Source organism: Megalopta genalis, chromosome 14 (assembly GCF_051020955.1).
Source record: "Megalopta genalis isolate 19385.01 chromosome 14, iyMegGena1_principal, whole genome shotgun sequence".
In the NCBI taxonomy this organism is placed as follows: Eukaryota; Metazoa; Arthropoda; class Insecta; order Hymenoptera; family Halictidae; genus Megalopta; species Megalopta genalis.
The window spans coordinates 6,935,605-6,949,703 of NC_135026.1; the positions used below are offsets into that span (position 1 = coordinate 6,935,605).

The 14,099-nt window shown below is 39.4% G+C and overlaps 1 protein-coding gene across 4 annotated transcripts in view; it reads left to right on the forward strand.

The window, feature by feature from the left end:
• The window catches only part of cdi (serine/threonine kinase), a 93,922-nt gene that overhangs the window by 50,514 nt on the left and 29,309 nt on the right, over nt 1-14,099 (forward strand). For all 4 annotated transcript variants that reach the window (XR_004491627.2, XR_004491628.2, XM_033479626.2 and 1 more), the window contains exon 3: nt 9,099-9,220. Coding sequence is in view for 2 of the 4 variants with exons in the window: in XM_033479626.2 (XP_033335517.1) it covers nt 9,099-9,220 (122 nt within the window). In the remaining 2 variants the exon portion in view is untranslated. The remainder of the gene's footprint in view (nt 1-9,098; nt 9,221-14,099) is intronic.

Genomic DNA, 14,099 nt, shown 5'->3' on the forward strand with positions numbered 1-14,099 from the left:
GACTAAAAACTAATATACTTCGCAATGAATTATACTAAAAGCCAAAATAATTCGCAATAAATTGCGCTAAAAAATAGAACAACCCGCAATAAACAGGATTAAAAAATAAAATAATATTTTAACAAATTGCATTTAAAAAATGTATCTACTAAACGTTAAATCGACGACGAGCCGTATAAGATAAAGAAATAATTCACACGGAAATGACATCGGACACGAGATGTTTTTTTTCACCGCGTTCGGCCTGGGTCCGCGGCATAGCGCGACGACGCGGCGCGCGGCTAATTATTTCGGAGGGGACTTTCGCGGCGCGTGGAAGACAGTTTCGGGCTCGGCGGAGAGCAGCGAGCAACACTTGCTTTCAACCGCGCCGCCACCGGGTGAAAACTACTTGGCATAGTTTCGTCGTTAGCAAAAAACGAGGAGGCGATATTTCGAGGCCCCGCTTTCAGTACGAACACAAAGGTGGCTCTCGTAATTAACGTCTTCCGAGGCGCGCGCCCCGTCTTTGTCTCCTCCGTCCCGTCGCGTCTTCGACGCGAGAAACCACGGGACGAAGACCGGCCGCGGCTGTCAGTGAAACGCCGTGCAGCCGCGTGGGAAATCGAAAATATTTAACGGCGACGTTCTGGTTACATCGGCGCTTCATGCTCCGCGGACCACTTAGAAATCGAATTCCAAACTCTCTCGGGGAATCGGCGACTTCGCGACCCCGTTGCCGGCGGACCTGTTAAACCGTCCTTTCCGGCCGAAACTTCTCCTGACGGCTCTCGATCCGAACCGTGAAGTCTCGCGCTTCACTCTCTCCTCCGCATTCCAAATTAAAAATTATTTTTACGAATTTTTACGTTCTGTCTAGCGTGATTAAGAAGCTACAATAATTGTTTATAAACCTTTGTACGATCGTCAATTTGTATATATAATATTTATTAGTTATAATATTTATTTAGGAATCTATTAATGTCATAAATGATTTACAGATTTATATGCGATCGTCAATTTTTCTGGAAATTATTTACAAATTTTTATAGAATCGTCAATTTTTACGTAATATTTATTAGTTGTAATACAGTTATAATATTTATTTAGTAATTTACAAGAGAAATTATTTAGAATTTTCTTTATGATTTGTGGTCAATAATTAATGTCATAAATGATTTAGAGATTTACACGCGATCGTCAACTTTTCTGGAAAACTGGAAATTATTTACGAATTTTTATAGAATCGTCAATTTTGATATAGATATAATTTACTCCAAATAATTAACTTCAGCAATTAGCTAGAAATTTGGTGTACAATCGTAAATATTTCTGTAAAATTTATTGCTAATAATTAAGCTCACGTATCACAAATCTTTATACAACCGTCAATATTTATATAGAATTTAAGGTGAACGATTGACCACAAAAATGATTTGCGTATTCGAATACAGTTGCAACGCCATCTATCGAACATAACCTATGAGGCCTGATCCAGTACCTGAGATTAAAAAAGAACAGAAAAGAAGATTAACGAAAATATAGGCCTTAAAAAAGAAGAACGAAGAAGAGTTACATATATTTTCATAGAAAATTTAGGAGGAATAATAATAACAACAATCACGACATAACCCTAAAAATAATTTACATATTTTTATACAGTCCTCAATTTTTATATAAGGTACATGGTAAATGATTAACCCCAAAAACATAACTTAAAAATTTCTGTAAAATCGTCAATTTTTATATAAAATTTGTGATACATGATTAACGCTGAAACCATAACTTACAAATTCGTTCGACGATCTTATAATCGTCAATATTCCCATAAAATGTATGGTCAGTGATTAACCCCAAAAAATGATTTCAAAATTTTTATACAGTTACGAATTTTTATATAAAACTGTTAGATAATCCAACCCCAGCAATTATTTACAAAATACAATCGACAAATTTATATATAACATTTACTGTAAATAATTAATACTATAAATATCTTCTCATCTACTGTTTTCTAATTTGCAGTCAAATGTATCATTTTTCATAATGAACGAAATGTTTACACAGCGTGCGCCAGATTAATTTCTATCGTTAATCATAGATCATCGATAGTCATCGATCTCTCTATGTGTGCCAGATGAGAGAATGAAAATTTTAATGATTGATTATCGCAAGATGGTCGGCGCAGTGTCGTCGTCAATGATATATCCTCGATTATTCTTTTCACTCGAGATCTCTAGCGTTTAGCCTACTTAGCAACGATCTCGCTGGGTTTTCCGACCTTGCTAATTCTTGCCGTATGACTCAAGGATCTATCGCTGTTTGGAGAATCCGGTGCACGCTGTCCATTCCGAAATACCTCGCGGATGGTGAGATCTCGCGCGAACTATCCATTCAGACTTCGTTGCCTCTGAATAATGGCCGACACATGTTCCCGGCTTCTTCTCGCTTCTGGTTGAATTTTTTACGGACTTCGAGGAACAGCTGTGTCGGAGAAGTGAAAGGTTTGCATGATTGATCAGCGAGACAAATCAATTATAATAAAAATCTGTTGCACACTCTGCTAGAAATTTCTACAAAGTCATTCTACAGGGTGTTTCAAAATTATGGTACTTCCGAGAAATAAGGGGTTCCTGAGGTTATTTCAAGTAACTTTTTCCTTAGCGAAAATGCAATTCGCGGCTTTGTTTACGAGTTATTAACGAAAAACGCGGACCAATCCGAGAGCGAGGGCGGTCGGCGTCCCGCCCTCACAGCCAATGCCGCGTCGTGCCTGCCGTCTGACGCAGCGGCAATGGTCGCGAGGGCGGGGCGTCGGTGTTTTTCGTTAATAACTCGTGAACGAAGCCGCGGATTGTATTTGCGCTAAGGAAAAAGTTATTTCAGATGGCCTCAGGAATCCCTCATGTCCCGGAAATAACAATTTTGGAACATCCTGTTTTTTCTGCCGATTTCTTGCAATTATTAGACTGTAGATTGTATGCAAAATAATTGTGTGAAACGTAAGACAGGTGAAAAAATGTCTATCCTCTTTCAATCTTTTTAATAAATTGTTCACAATATGAAAATATCAGTTTTGTTAAAGATGCATAAAATCCGCAGTTTAGTAATTGCATACACAGGTATGCAAATATGATTGACAATAAAGTAACTAACACGTATTAATTGTAATAATTTATTTTATACACATTAATGACAATATCGTAGCGATTTAAACGTTTCGCTGTTGCATCTGTCATTTTAACCGACATTTATAGTTAATTGTTAATTAGATCAATGAAAAATTTAGTTTCTGTACCAACATTATTTTTGCCAATATTTTCTATACATCTATTTTTACTAAATTAATTGAAGAAATTTTAAACAAAAATTTTACAAAGTATATCTTGCTCTCTTTGATAAAGGTAGTGACAAATTAAAATTGCAGAAACATAATTTAACAAGAAACAAAGTGGGGGATTTCTATAAAACCGTTTAGGTTTTTTCTTAAATAATGTTAAAATTACCCATTGTTTTCCATTATTTTCGTATTGATATAAAATTATTTTATTAATACATGAAAAATTCAATCTAAAAGAATGTTGGTGCCGCTAGTAAATATTGTTACGGTTTCGCGTTCGCTGCGCCGATTTTTCTCGCAACTGCGCAAGATCTGTAATCCACTTACAAGAAACCGTAAAAAAATCGAGGTGTGAAATTGGTTCACCCGGCGTAGATTCGATTAAACTTCTAATCGTAGTTGTCAGCTGAGAGAACGTTTTCGCGCGGTAGATCCGGATCGAAAAAATTCGCGATCGACGCCGCCAGCACATAAGTTGCCGGGTTAGATAATAATAGACCGTAACAAAGGCCGGGAGAACGAAAAATCGAGCCTTCAATTTCCTGAAGCAGAGCTGGAAACTCGATAGCCCAGAGGAATCGATCCGGCCGGTTGATCCCGCTGCTGGAACGAGAAACGTTACACCGATATCACGGAGGAGCAGCTGTGTCGTTTAATTCGATTAAAATCCTGGAAAGGAACAATTCGATGTGGATCTTCGAGTGTATGTGATACTGCGGCAACGCCATCTATCGAACGTAACCTATAAGGCCTGATACAGTACCTGAAACTATAAAAAAAACAGGAAGAAAGATCGACGAAAATATAGGCCTTGAAACAGAATAATAAAGAACAGTTACAAATTATCATATAAAATTTATGGTAAATGGTTAAACCCAAAAAAGATTTACAAATTTTTACACAGTTGTCAGTTTTTATATGAAATTTGTGGTAAATTATTGCCGCAAAAGTTATTTACAAATTTTTATACAGTTGCAACGGCGTCTATTGAACATAACCTATAACAGAGAGAGACAAAGAAATAAAAAAAGAGAGGTCAGACAAATAAATAGAGAGAGAGAGAGAGAGAGAGAGAGAGAGCATACAGAGGAATAAATGAAGGGAGAGAGAGAGACAGAGAAATAAGTAGAGATAATGATGGAGGAATAAATGAATAAAGTGAAAGAAAAATAAATGAAAAAAGAAGGCAAGAGAAACGAGAAAGGAGAGCCAGAAATAAAAAAAGAAAGTAACGGAGAAGTAACAAATAAATATAGGGACAGAGAAATAAATGAGGAGGGAGAAAGACGGAGAACTAGAAAAAGAGGGAGGGGGACAGAGAAGTAAAAAACGGAGAGAGAAACAATGGGAAAGAGAAAGAGACGTTTTTTTGACGCGGCGCGCGTTACACAATGACAGGAATTCCGGTGGATTCCGAGAGGAGCCCGGTGTTCTCGTTAGCTTCGCTTTCTCTTCGTCCGTGTATCTTCTATTTTTTGTCTTGTTGATCCTCTCGCGAAACGCTCGATTTGCAAGCGCTCTGTTTACCCGCCGGCTCTACGCCGCGTGTTCGTCATCGTTTGGACGCGGCCCAACTAAGCCAGCCACTGCCAAGGAATCCTGGCCAGATTCCGCTCGGATATTCTCGACTTTTTAACCCAAGGAATTTCCATCTCGCGACACACACACACACACACATACACAAATACTGCGCGCCTCGTCGCGTCCCTGCTCCCCCTCGCCTTTCAGCTTCGTTTTCCTGTTCAGCTCGATCCGCGGAATCAGGCTGCCAGAGCGCGCCTTCTTCCACAACATTCTAGATTCTACCTTCTCGCGACACTACGATTGGCCGATGTCACGGACTACACTTTGGCCAGCTGTACGTTATCGTGGAGGACAGTGTTCTGGATACGTCGCGATGGTCCAGATCGCTTGATGGCAACGAGAGGAATCGGAATAGTTTCGTACAGTTACGTATTTCAGTAATTGCGCTGCGGATCTTTGTGAAAAATAGAAAATTGTTCGCATCGATCGAAGGAAAACTGCATTTCTACTTTTAATGATTGCGATTGGTTATGAGTAACACAACAGTGTTCATGAATTCCTTCAATTTTTCCACTGTTTTGTACTTTACCTTTGATTTGTTAAATTTGTTTTTTGTCATAAATCAATCAAATTCTCAGTCTAGTAATTGTATTTCATTTATGGATGAGAATAACGAAACAGTTGTTACATTATTGTCGTTTCATTCAATTTAGTTTAGGTTAGGTGTGCGTTAGGTCTGAGTTAGGCTTGAAACAAGAGATCCAGCTAGGCCTGGAGTAGGTCTAGGTTAGGTCAGGGTTAGATCTGCCTTAAGTCTGTGTTAGATCTTGGTTAGGTCTGCACTAGGTCCAAAACGAAAAATACTATATAAACAAAAATAGTGTCCCTTTCATAGTATTCCTTTTTTTTACTTTACTGTATCGATTATAACGACGCCATCTTTGTCTCGAAACATTAGAATTGCAACTTGAGTCGTTCATCTTCGATAATGACTTTCCAATCGTCTCTAAGAAATACTCAAAATTGCCACGCACTCGATCGTAAGTCCCACTTTGCGGAACATCGGATTAGGTTAACCAGCTACAATGTTGACTTTCTGCTTAATGAAGTCAGATGCAAAGTGTTCTTTGGAAAAGGTTTTTTTTTCCTCGAAGCTAAACATCGCCGGCGACAGCTGAAGTTCTCCCGGCGCTGTCGGTTGTTAGCGCGAATCTGCTCGATTGGCCTGATTTCCGCGGGAGTCCGAAATCCCTAACGGTAACCGCTTACTTCGCTGCGGAGAGGAGGACACAAGTAGACAAGTTCACGCGTCACGGAAGCACGAGCGCGCGGGAATTCGTAAAAAGTGCGGGACGCCGTTCTCGTCGTCCCGTAACGAGATATACTCGTCGGCGAATTAAAAATGAATACGGTAATAACTGAACTGCTGCATGTTCTTTGAACCCGCGGCACGGCGCAAGAAGGACAGGTGGACAGACGTAATCCGTGACGATAAAAATGTTGCGATAATAAGTTAATTGCAGCGAGTTTCCGCTAGAGGCGCTATCTCCGTTCTAGTTACGTATTAAAATCTAGTTACGGAATAAAATCTCGTTAACCAAGTAAAATCTAGTTTTCAAAATAAAATGTACTAATTACAAAATAAGATCTAGTTTCCAAAATAAAATGTGCTAGTTACAAAAGAAAATTTAGTTACAAAAGAAAATGTACTAGATACAAAAGAAAATGTAGTAATTACAAAATGAAATCTACTTGCAAAATAAAATCCAGTTACAAAACAAAATATACTGGTTACAAAATGAAATCTAGTTACAAAACGAAAATCGAGAAATCTCGAGAACCAGATGACAATCCTCTCTAATAAAATCGAGACCCGTTCGACACGCCTTAAACCAGCCAGAGAAACGAAACTTCCCGGACAAGTCTGGCAGCTGACACAATATTTCAATACAGTTTCGAATCGATCCGAAATGGTCGACAGCGAACGCAAAGCCTCTCGGTGCACAAACGAAACAAGCGAGAGGGATCGAAGTTTCGTCATTTCGAGTGACAACGCGATTCATCGCGACCCATTGTACCGTGGGGACACTCGTTCCTTTTTTCTGTGCCGGTCTTCGATTCACCGGCGAACAAAACGATTCATCGGCGACCGCAAATCCTGAATCGCCGTTCGTTTGAATAGCGCGCGCGTCTCGTTTCACTTACAACAGTGCCCGTTGTTGCGTGGATCGCGCGACGGTTGTCTCTCACGCGGCGCTCGAGTTGCGGGAACAACAGCGGCGGCGTATATCGCGTCGCGATCGGGATAACTCGCCGAGCGTCGTCGTTCAATGGGAACGCTTAATTACGGTGCACGATCCGCGACGAGATCGTTTTCCTCGGCGCGAAGAAGCTGTAACATCTTTCGTAGTCACGTTTTGCAAGGTTTATTTATGCGTTTTTCGCTAAGATTTGGCAAATTGTTTATTTAAACATAGTTAAAATCGGTGGCATCGGCCACGTGGCGACCATGATAGCGGCCATTTTGTTTATCCGAAATGAGAAAACTTCTAGGATTCTTAATTAGGATGAGTTTGGCTGTGTATTTGAAAAGAAGTGGCGGTGTTTTGAAATTTGATCCGCGCCCGAGAATGCAGTGCGAGAGTTTTCGTAACGCTGAGAGCACGTTAGGGACGCCTGCGTTCAGGAATTTTTCATGGTGAAATAGGCGAATGTAAAATTATGAAAAAATTAGTGATAGCTAGATGACGCTTCGAAGAGTGTGTATAAAAATTGTCATTTCTGAAAATTCTTTTTTTTTGCGAGATATGATAATTTTTATAGGGACCTCTTGTTGGCTATAAATCGCTTCTGAAATAGCAGTTTCATTTGTTATTGTTTTTACTTATTTACTGATTTACTTTCAACGTGTAAACGTCTACCATTTCCTGATTGGCCAGCGCGTGGCGCGTCGCAAGACGACGCGGACGGGACCGCGACGCTACAGAGGAAATAACGTTTCATTCGTTTTTACACGCAGAAACAGTTTTCGATCTCAACTGGTTTATCAGAGACAGAAATATCAGTGTGACACTGATCTCGAGAAAGTGAAGACCCATCGTGAAAACTGGATCGTGCCGTAGATTATTTCCCGTCGTCGTGAAAACCGCCAATTAGCGCGACGGTGTTCGATCACTGCAAGGAAAATCAATTATAATTTTATTATTCTGTAACTTCGCTTCCACTCACTTTCTAACGCCGATTTAAACGCCGGACGAGTTCCACAATTTCTTCGCGTTTATCGCGGCTGTTCTTCTTTACGTTTATTAACTGTCCGACACACTTTTAGTGTCCACTTAACGGACATTTAGAAAATTGTAACTGCATCCCCGACGCTCTGTCTAATCGACGAGGAGCAGCTGCTCTCCGCTGTTCCTTCGAAACTTTCTTCGGGACTCGATTCGCTTAACCCGGCGTCACCGTGGTTTAATATGACTGTGATGGGGTGTTTATCTACCCCAAGAAATTTGTTTAAATGGACGTCTACGTATTAATAAATATAATACATAGCAGTAAGTAAAATACGTAGTAATAAATATAGAACATAGTAATAAACATAATACATAATAATAAATATAATACACAGTAATAAATATAGAACATAGTAATAAATATAATACTCAATAATAAATATAGAACATAGTAATAAATATACTGCAGAATAATAAATATATAACATAGTAATAAACATAATACATAATAATAAATATAATACACAGTAATAAATATAAAACATAATAATAAATATAATAGACAGTAATGAATATAAAACATAGTAATAAATATAATACTCAATAATAAATATAGAACATAGTAATAAATATACTGCACAATAATAAATATAGAACATGGTAAATAAATATAATACATAATAATAAATATATTGCAAAATAATGAATATAGAACGTAATAATAAACATAATACATAACAATAATTACAATAAATAATATACACAATCATAAATAGGCCAGAATAGCCCAAGGTATAAAAAAATAAATAGATACTTCCCCACGTACATTCACCTACCGATAAAAAATTCGATAAATTCAAGAAAATCATTTCAGCCACCTAGAACCACATTATGAATTCCTATGGGTTTCCGTCAGAAACCGTTGAATAACCGAGCCCCGCCGATGAACTATTCGTCGCACGGCCGAGCACCGTGACCGATCGGCAAACAAATCATGCTGAACCAGTGTTAAATCCTGTTTCCAGGTAACACACAAAGTGACGAGTCAGGTGATGGTGTTGAAGATGAACCAGCTGCCGGCGAACAGACCGAACATGCTCAAGGAGGTTCAGCTGATGAACAAGCTCAGCCATCCGAATATACTGAGGTAAGTCGAACCGAGATCCGGTCCACTTTTACGCTAGAGAAACTCGGAGACCGCCGATCTCGAGGAAATCGGGTGCGCGCGCCAGCCGAATTTCCTTCTTCGTCCCCGAACGGCCAGGTGGCGTGCCTAATTAGCTCTCGAGCTAATTAGCGGTGGCTCCCTCTGCTTTGACATCAACTGTTACTTGGGGCGAGACCCCGTTGGATCAGAATCTTTCAGTCCCAGTGTGTTGGCATAGAAGTTGGAGAGGGTTGATTCTGAATTCATTATTAATATAATATTCTGAAAATATTATTAATATATAATTATTATATATATATATATATATATATATTAATATATATATATATATATATATATATATATATATATATATATATATATATATATATATATAATTATTATTAATATATCTAATATTATTAATATAATATTCTGAATTTATTATCCGGGTCCATTTGGACCCAGATTCAGAAACGTTCCATCTAAATTCTATTTCTACGGCAGTCGTATGTAATTATTAACTATTAATATTGAAACTGATAAAAGGATTAACTTTGGTCCGAACAAAAATTATTTATCACATTGGTAGTGCAGATAATCAAGGTTTTACCGTAATTAATTATTCTATTATTCGAACATTTATGTCTCTCCGATTAGTTCGGATAACCGAGGTGTTATCACACTTTCCAGTTGATCGTACGTGTCTCAGATCAGGGTTAGGTGCTTTGACACATCGTTGGGTTATCTTTACACTAACGCTGCCAGCTTTCGTTTATCGGCAATTGAGAAAGGATGGTACCCCATTAACGAATATGTGAGTCACAGTGGATGATGCATCTGCCGGTCTGGAGCTGATAATTAGCATACATATTGTATATTTAACGTGTACGGATCACTAAAAATGACTAATGTCGCTTTAGAAAAACCGCGGGACTTAGTCAGATCTTCCGCTTGACTGGCGAAGCCTGTTTAATCATTTTCCATGGAAGCGGTTTCGCAATTTTTTTAAAGTAAGACAGAAGATTGTATTTCATTTAGTCGAGAAATTCGCGCGGTTCTTTGATAGATGAAAATAAAAGACAAGTGCATTGTCAAGAACCGCACGATCCTCTTGATCGATGCAATATTTATTTAAAAAGTTAATAGGTTGATAGGTAGGCAGTCGTCTGCTAGATATTGAAATTGACTTCTCTAGTAGGATCTGCTGTATATTGAAGATAACTTTTCTAGTAGAGTTTGCTAAATATGAAAGTTGATTTCTCTAGTAGAATCTGCTGTAAATTAATGATGACTTCTTCAGTAGGATCTACTAAATATTGAAGATGATTTTTTTAGTAGAATTGCTAGATATTGAAGTTGTCTTCTCCAGTTGGATCTGCTAAATATTGAAGATGACTTCTCTAGTAGAATCTGCTAGATATTGAAGTTGACTTCTCCAGTAGAATCTACTAAATATTGAAGATGATTTCTTTAGTAGAATTGCTAGATATTGAAGTTGACTTCTCCAGTTGGATCTGCTAAATATTGAAGATGACTTCTCTAGTAGAGCATGCTAGATATTGAAGTTGACTTCTCCAGTAGGATCTGCTAAACATTGAAGATGACTTCTCCAGTAAGATCTGCTAGATATTGAAGATGACTTTGTAGCGCCGTGCTTTTACGACGCCTTTTTGACGCGCGGGGATCGAACTTCAACCCTACCGGGGTTGTAAGGCCCGGGCTTCAACTGTATGAAGACGCATCGGTTTTGTAATGGTTATCGGTCCGATTGACCGATTTCGAATGAATGAACGATTGAGTTCCCGAGTCGAATGAGTCTCCGGTTGCGACGAGTGAGTCTCCGAACGATTGAGACTGTTTGACGCACGATTGGTGTTCTCGAAAATTACGATTTCCCAATCAGCGTCCTCCAAACGTTTCGTCACCACCCTCTCGTACCGTCCTGCACGGGCCTTGTCTTGGAGAGGGGTGCGACACGTAATTGCGTGGTCGGGGAGGTCCTCTGGGCCTTGAGATGTCATCCCCGCGACGGTTGGGACTAACTTTCCCAAGACGCGTTCAAAAATCTCAAGTGTTATTGCGGGATTTTTTTCGGTTGCCTTTTGGATTTACGACGCGTCGCGATCATTAGAAAAGACGGAGACACTGCCCAGATGTTCGGCAGCTGCAAAAAAAGGTCTCCGTCTCCTCAGATGACCCACGCTTGTCCGCGCCATAAACCCTTCACGAGAGAGGTCTGCGGGAGGTCCTACGTGACGGAACAGACTTCTCCAGTAAGATCTGCTAGTTATTGAAGACGTCTTCTCCGCTACCAGGGATCTCCAGATACTAATAAGCGTACTAAAAGCCTACTAGGACCTGCTGGAAACTACTTATAATGAATTGTCTAGCAGGGTCTGCTTGCTAGATACTGGTGAGATTTTACTAAAATACTACCGGCTCCTCTACCAGAGTTTGCCTCGATATTGATAAATCCTCTAGCAGATTTTGCTAAAATATTTCTGAGTCCTCCACCACTGTCTGCTGAATATTGATGACGTCTTCTCAAGTGGGAGCCGCTAGGCATTACAGATGACTTCTTCTGTATTAGCGACCGTTGGATTTACTTTCAGCTTATGTCTTCATTAGATCTGAGTGATGGCTCCTTTAAACATGTTGACTCTTGCTTCGTTGAGATGATTACGGTAATAAATAATTCCTCGCTTGTCATTCGACCAGAAGCGACGATCCCCGTGGCAGTTGCGGAACGAAAGCAATCTAGCTGACGAGCGAATGGAGATTGTGCTCTCAAAGGGTTAAGATGATAGACAGTAGATTGTGATTCATAGTCGGACATATCCAGCCGACGCAACGTCTGCTCGGGTGATTAGCTCTCTCTCTCTCCCTCCTGTAAAACAAATAGGGCGACAGACAGCGGCCTCATAAAATTTCCCCGTCGCCTTTGAACCCCGTGTTACGCGATATCGCCAGACAGCGAATGGAATCATAGACAGAGGCCCTGTTATCGGTAATCTGATACGGGCGGACCGGCGACTCTTCTGCAACAAGCCCCCATTAGCCGTTTCAATTCCATCGAGGATACGCGGCCGTCGGGTGTTCGCTAGTATTTGGCACGAGAAAATGGAAATTGAACGAACCGGTGCGGCCGAATCGATAGGTTAATATCGTAGAGTAATGGACGAACGGTACTTCCATATTGCTGGCTGGCCGGTCTGTGCTCCCCTTTGAGAACAACCTGACATTCATTCATGCCGTTCGGGGGCTTGGATCCTGATACAGATAGCGATCCTAGCCGAACAAAATTTATTTAACATTTGCTTCTGTCCTTTTCTGATTTTTTGATTTTGTTCTTTTTTTATATATTTAATGTCGGGAACGAACTTAGAGCAAGGAGCAAAAGTCCTGGAAAAAATGGTAGAAGTTTTTTGAGACTAGTCTAAATTATTTCAGCATTTTTGTAAATGTTAGAGGGTCTTGTTTATTGTACCGGGTATTTTATTGTATAAAATATCCGGTTTTTAATTTGGATGTTAGAGGAGAATTATCATGAATGAGATACGTTTGTTTAGGACAAGGTAACAAGAAAACAAAGATTTAAAGAGTGTCACTTTTGTTTCTTAATGCATGCCTTCTGAATAGAGTAATGTGTTAGAGGTTATGTCAGGTTGTTTACTATCATGGTTCCCTCGTTAGTATTTATTTATTTGAAAACAAGAAGTGTTGGTGTCTGGAACAGATTTTAAAAAATAGGTTAGGCAGTGAATGCGTTAATACTAGCAGAGCCACCAGTGGGTCGTCGAAGACCCAGATATTTATCTGCTAATATCTAGATAAAGATTCTGATTCGCTTTCTTTTTAGTTATCTAATTATATATATTATTCTATCTAATTATTAATAATAGTAATAATCCTAATGTTTGTTCTGTGAGATGAACCCTTTGTTACAGATATTCTTACAATAAAGCAAGGTTATGTCAGGGTGCAACTGCTGTAAAATCAACAATTTCGAGAATTTTGCAAACACCGCGACGCGTGGCGAAAATAAAAGAAATTCAAATACCAGCAAAATATCCAAAACGTTACCGTAGAAAGCTCGAAAGGCTCGAAACGATCGCCAGCTGTCCGTGCGGCTGTCAATCGCGGGGATCTGTGTCGACGCTCGCTCTAGAAGAGGTTAAAGCACTCGAAGCACGCGTTCAGTGGTTCGTTCGGTGTCGAATCGTTACGGCAGCGCAATAACGCGCGGCTTATAAATAATTTGCACGATTACATCGCGGAATGACGGGCTATAAAAAGCGTTGCGCGCCGGGCAACGTGTTGGAGGGGCGAGATAAAGGGTGGAGGAGCGAAGCGCGACGGGCCGGTGTCGGGCCGGCGATGCACAGTAGGCCAGGAACCTGCTTTCCGCGGCAATAATTAATTTTATCGTCATTTCAAGGCTTATGCACGTGGTATAGTAGGTCGTTGAATTCGTCCTGATGTGTCAGGCATGACACTACCGAGTCAGAAACACATTACGTGTAACGTATAGAAATTTAGGTGACCTTGAGTTTCGCGTAGAAAAGTATTCCCGAAATTTTTGAAATTTTCTCCGTATCCGACGAAATTCGAACAGTCGTCCGGATCGAGAAATTCAGTGACTTTCTGTTATAACTTTTGAACCATCAGAAATATTGCAATGAAATGTTCACGAAAAATACTTAAGAAATAGTCGTTTCTAAGTATGGATAATTAAATATTTTTTGCATTTGTAAAACAATAATATTTGATTAATTTTCATTGATATTTTTTGTGGAAAAGAAAACTGCTTAAATATAATTTTATAAATTATTTTTAACTTTCTACATATGTATTTTATATTTATGTTTCGTACACG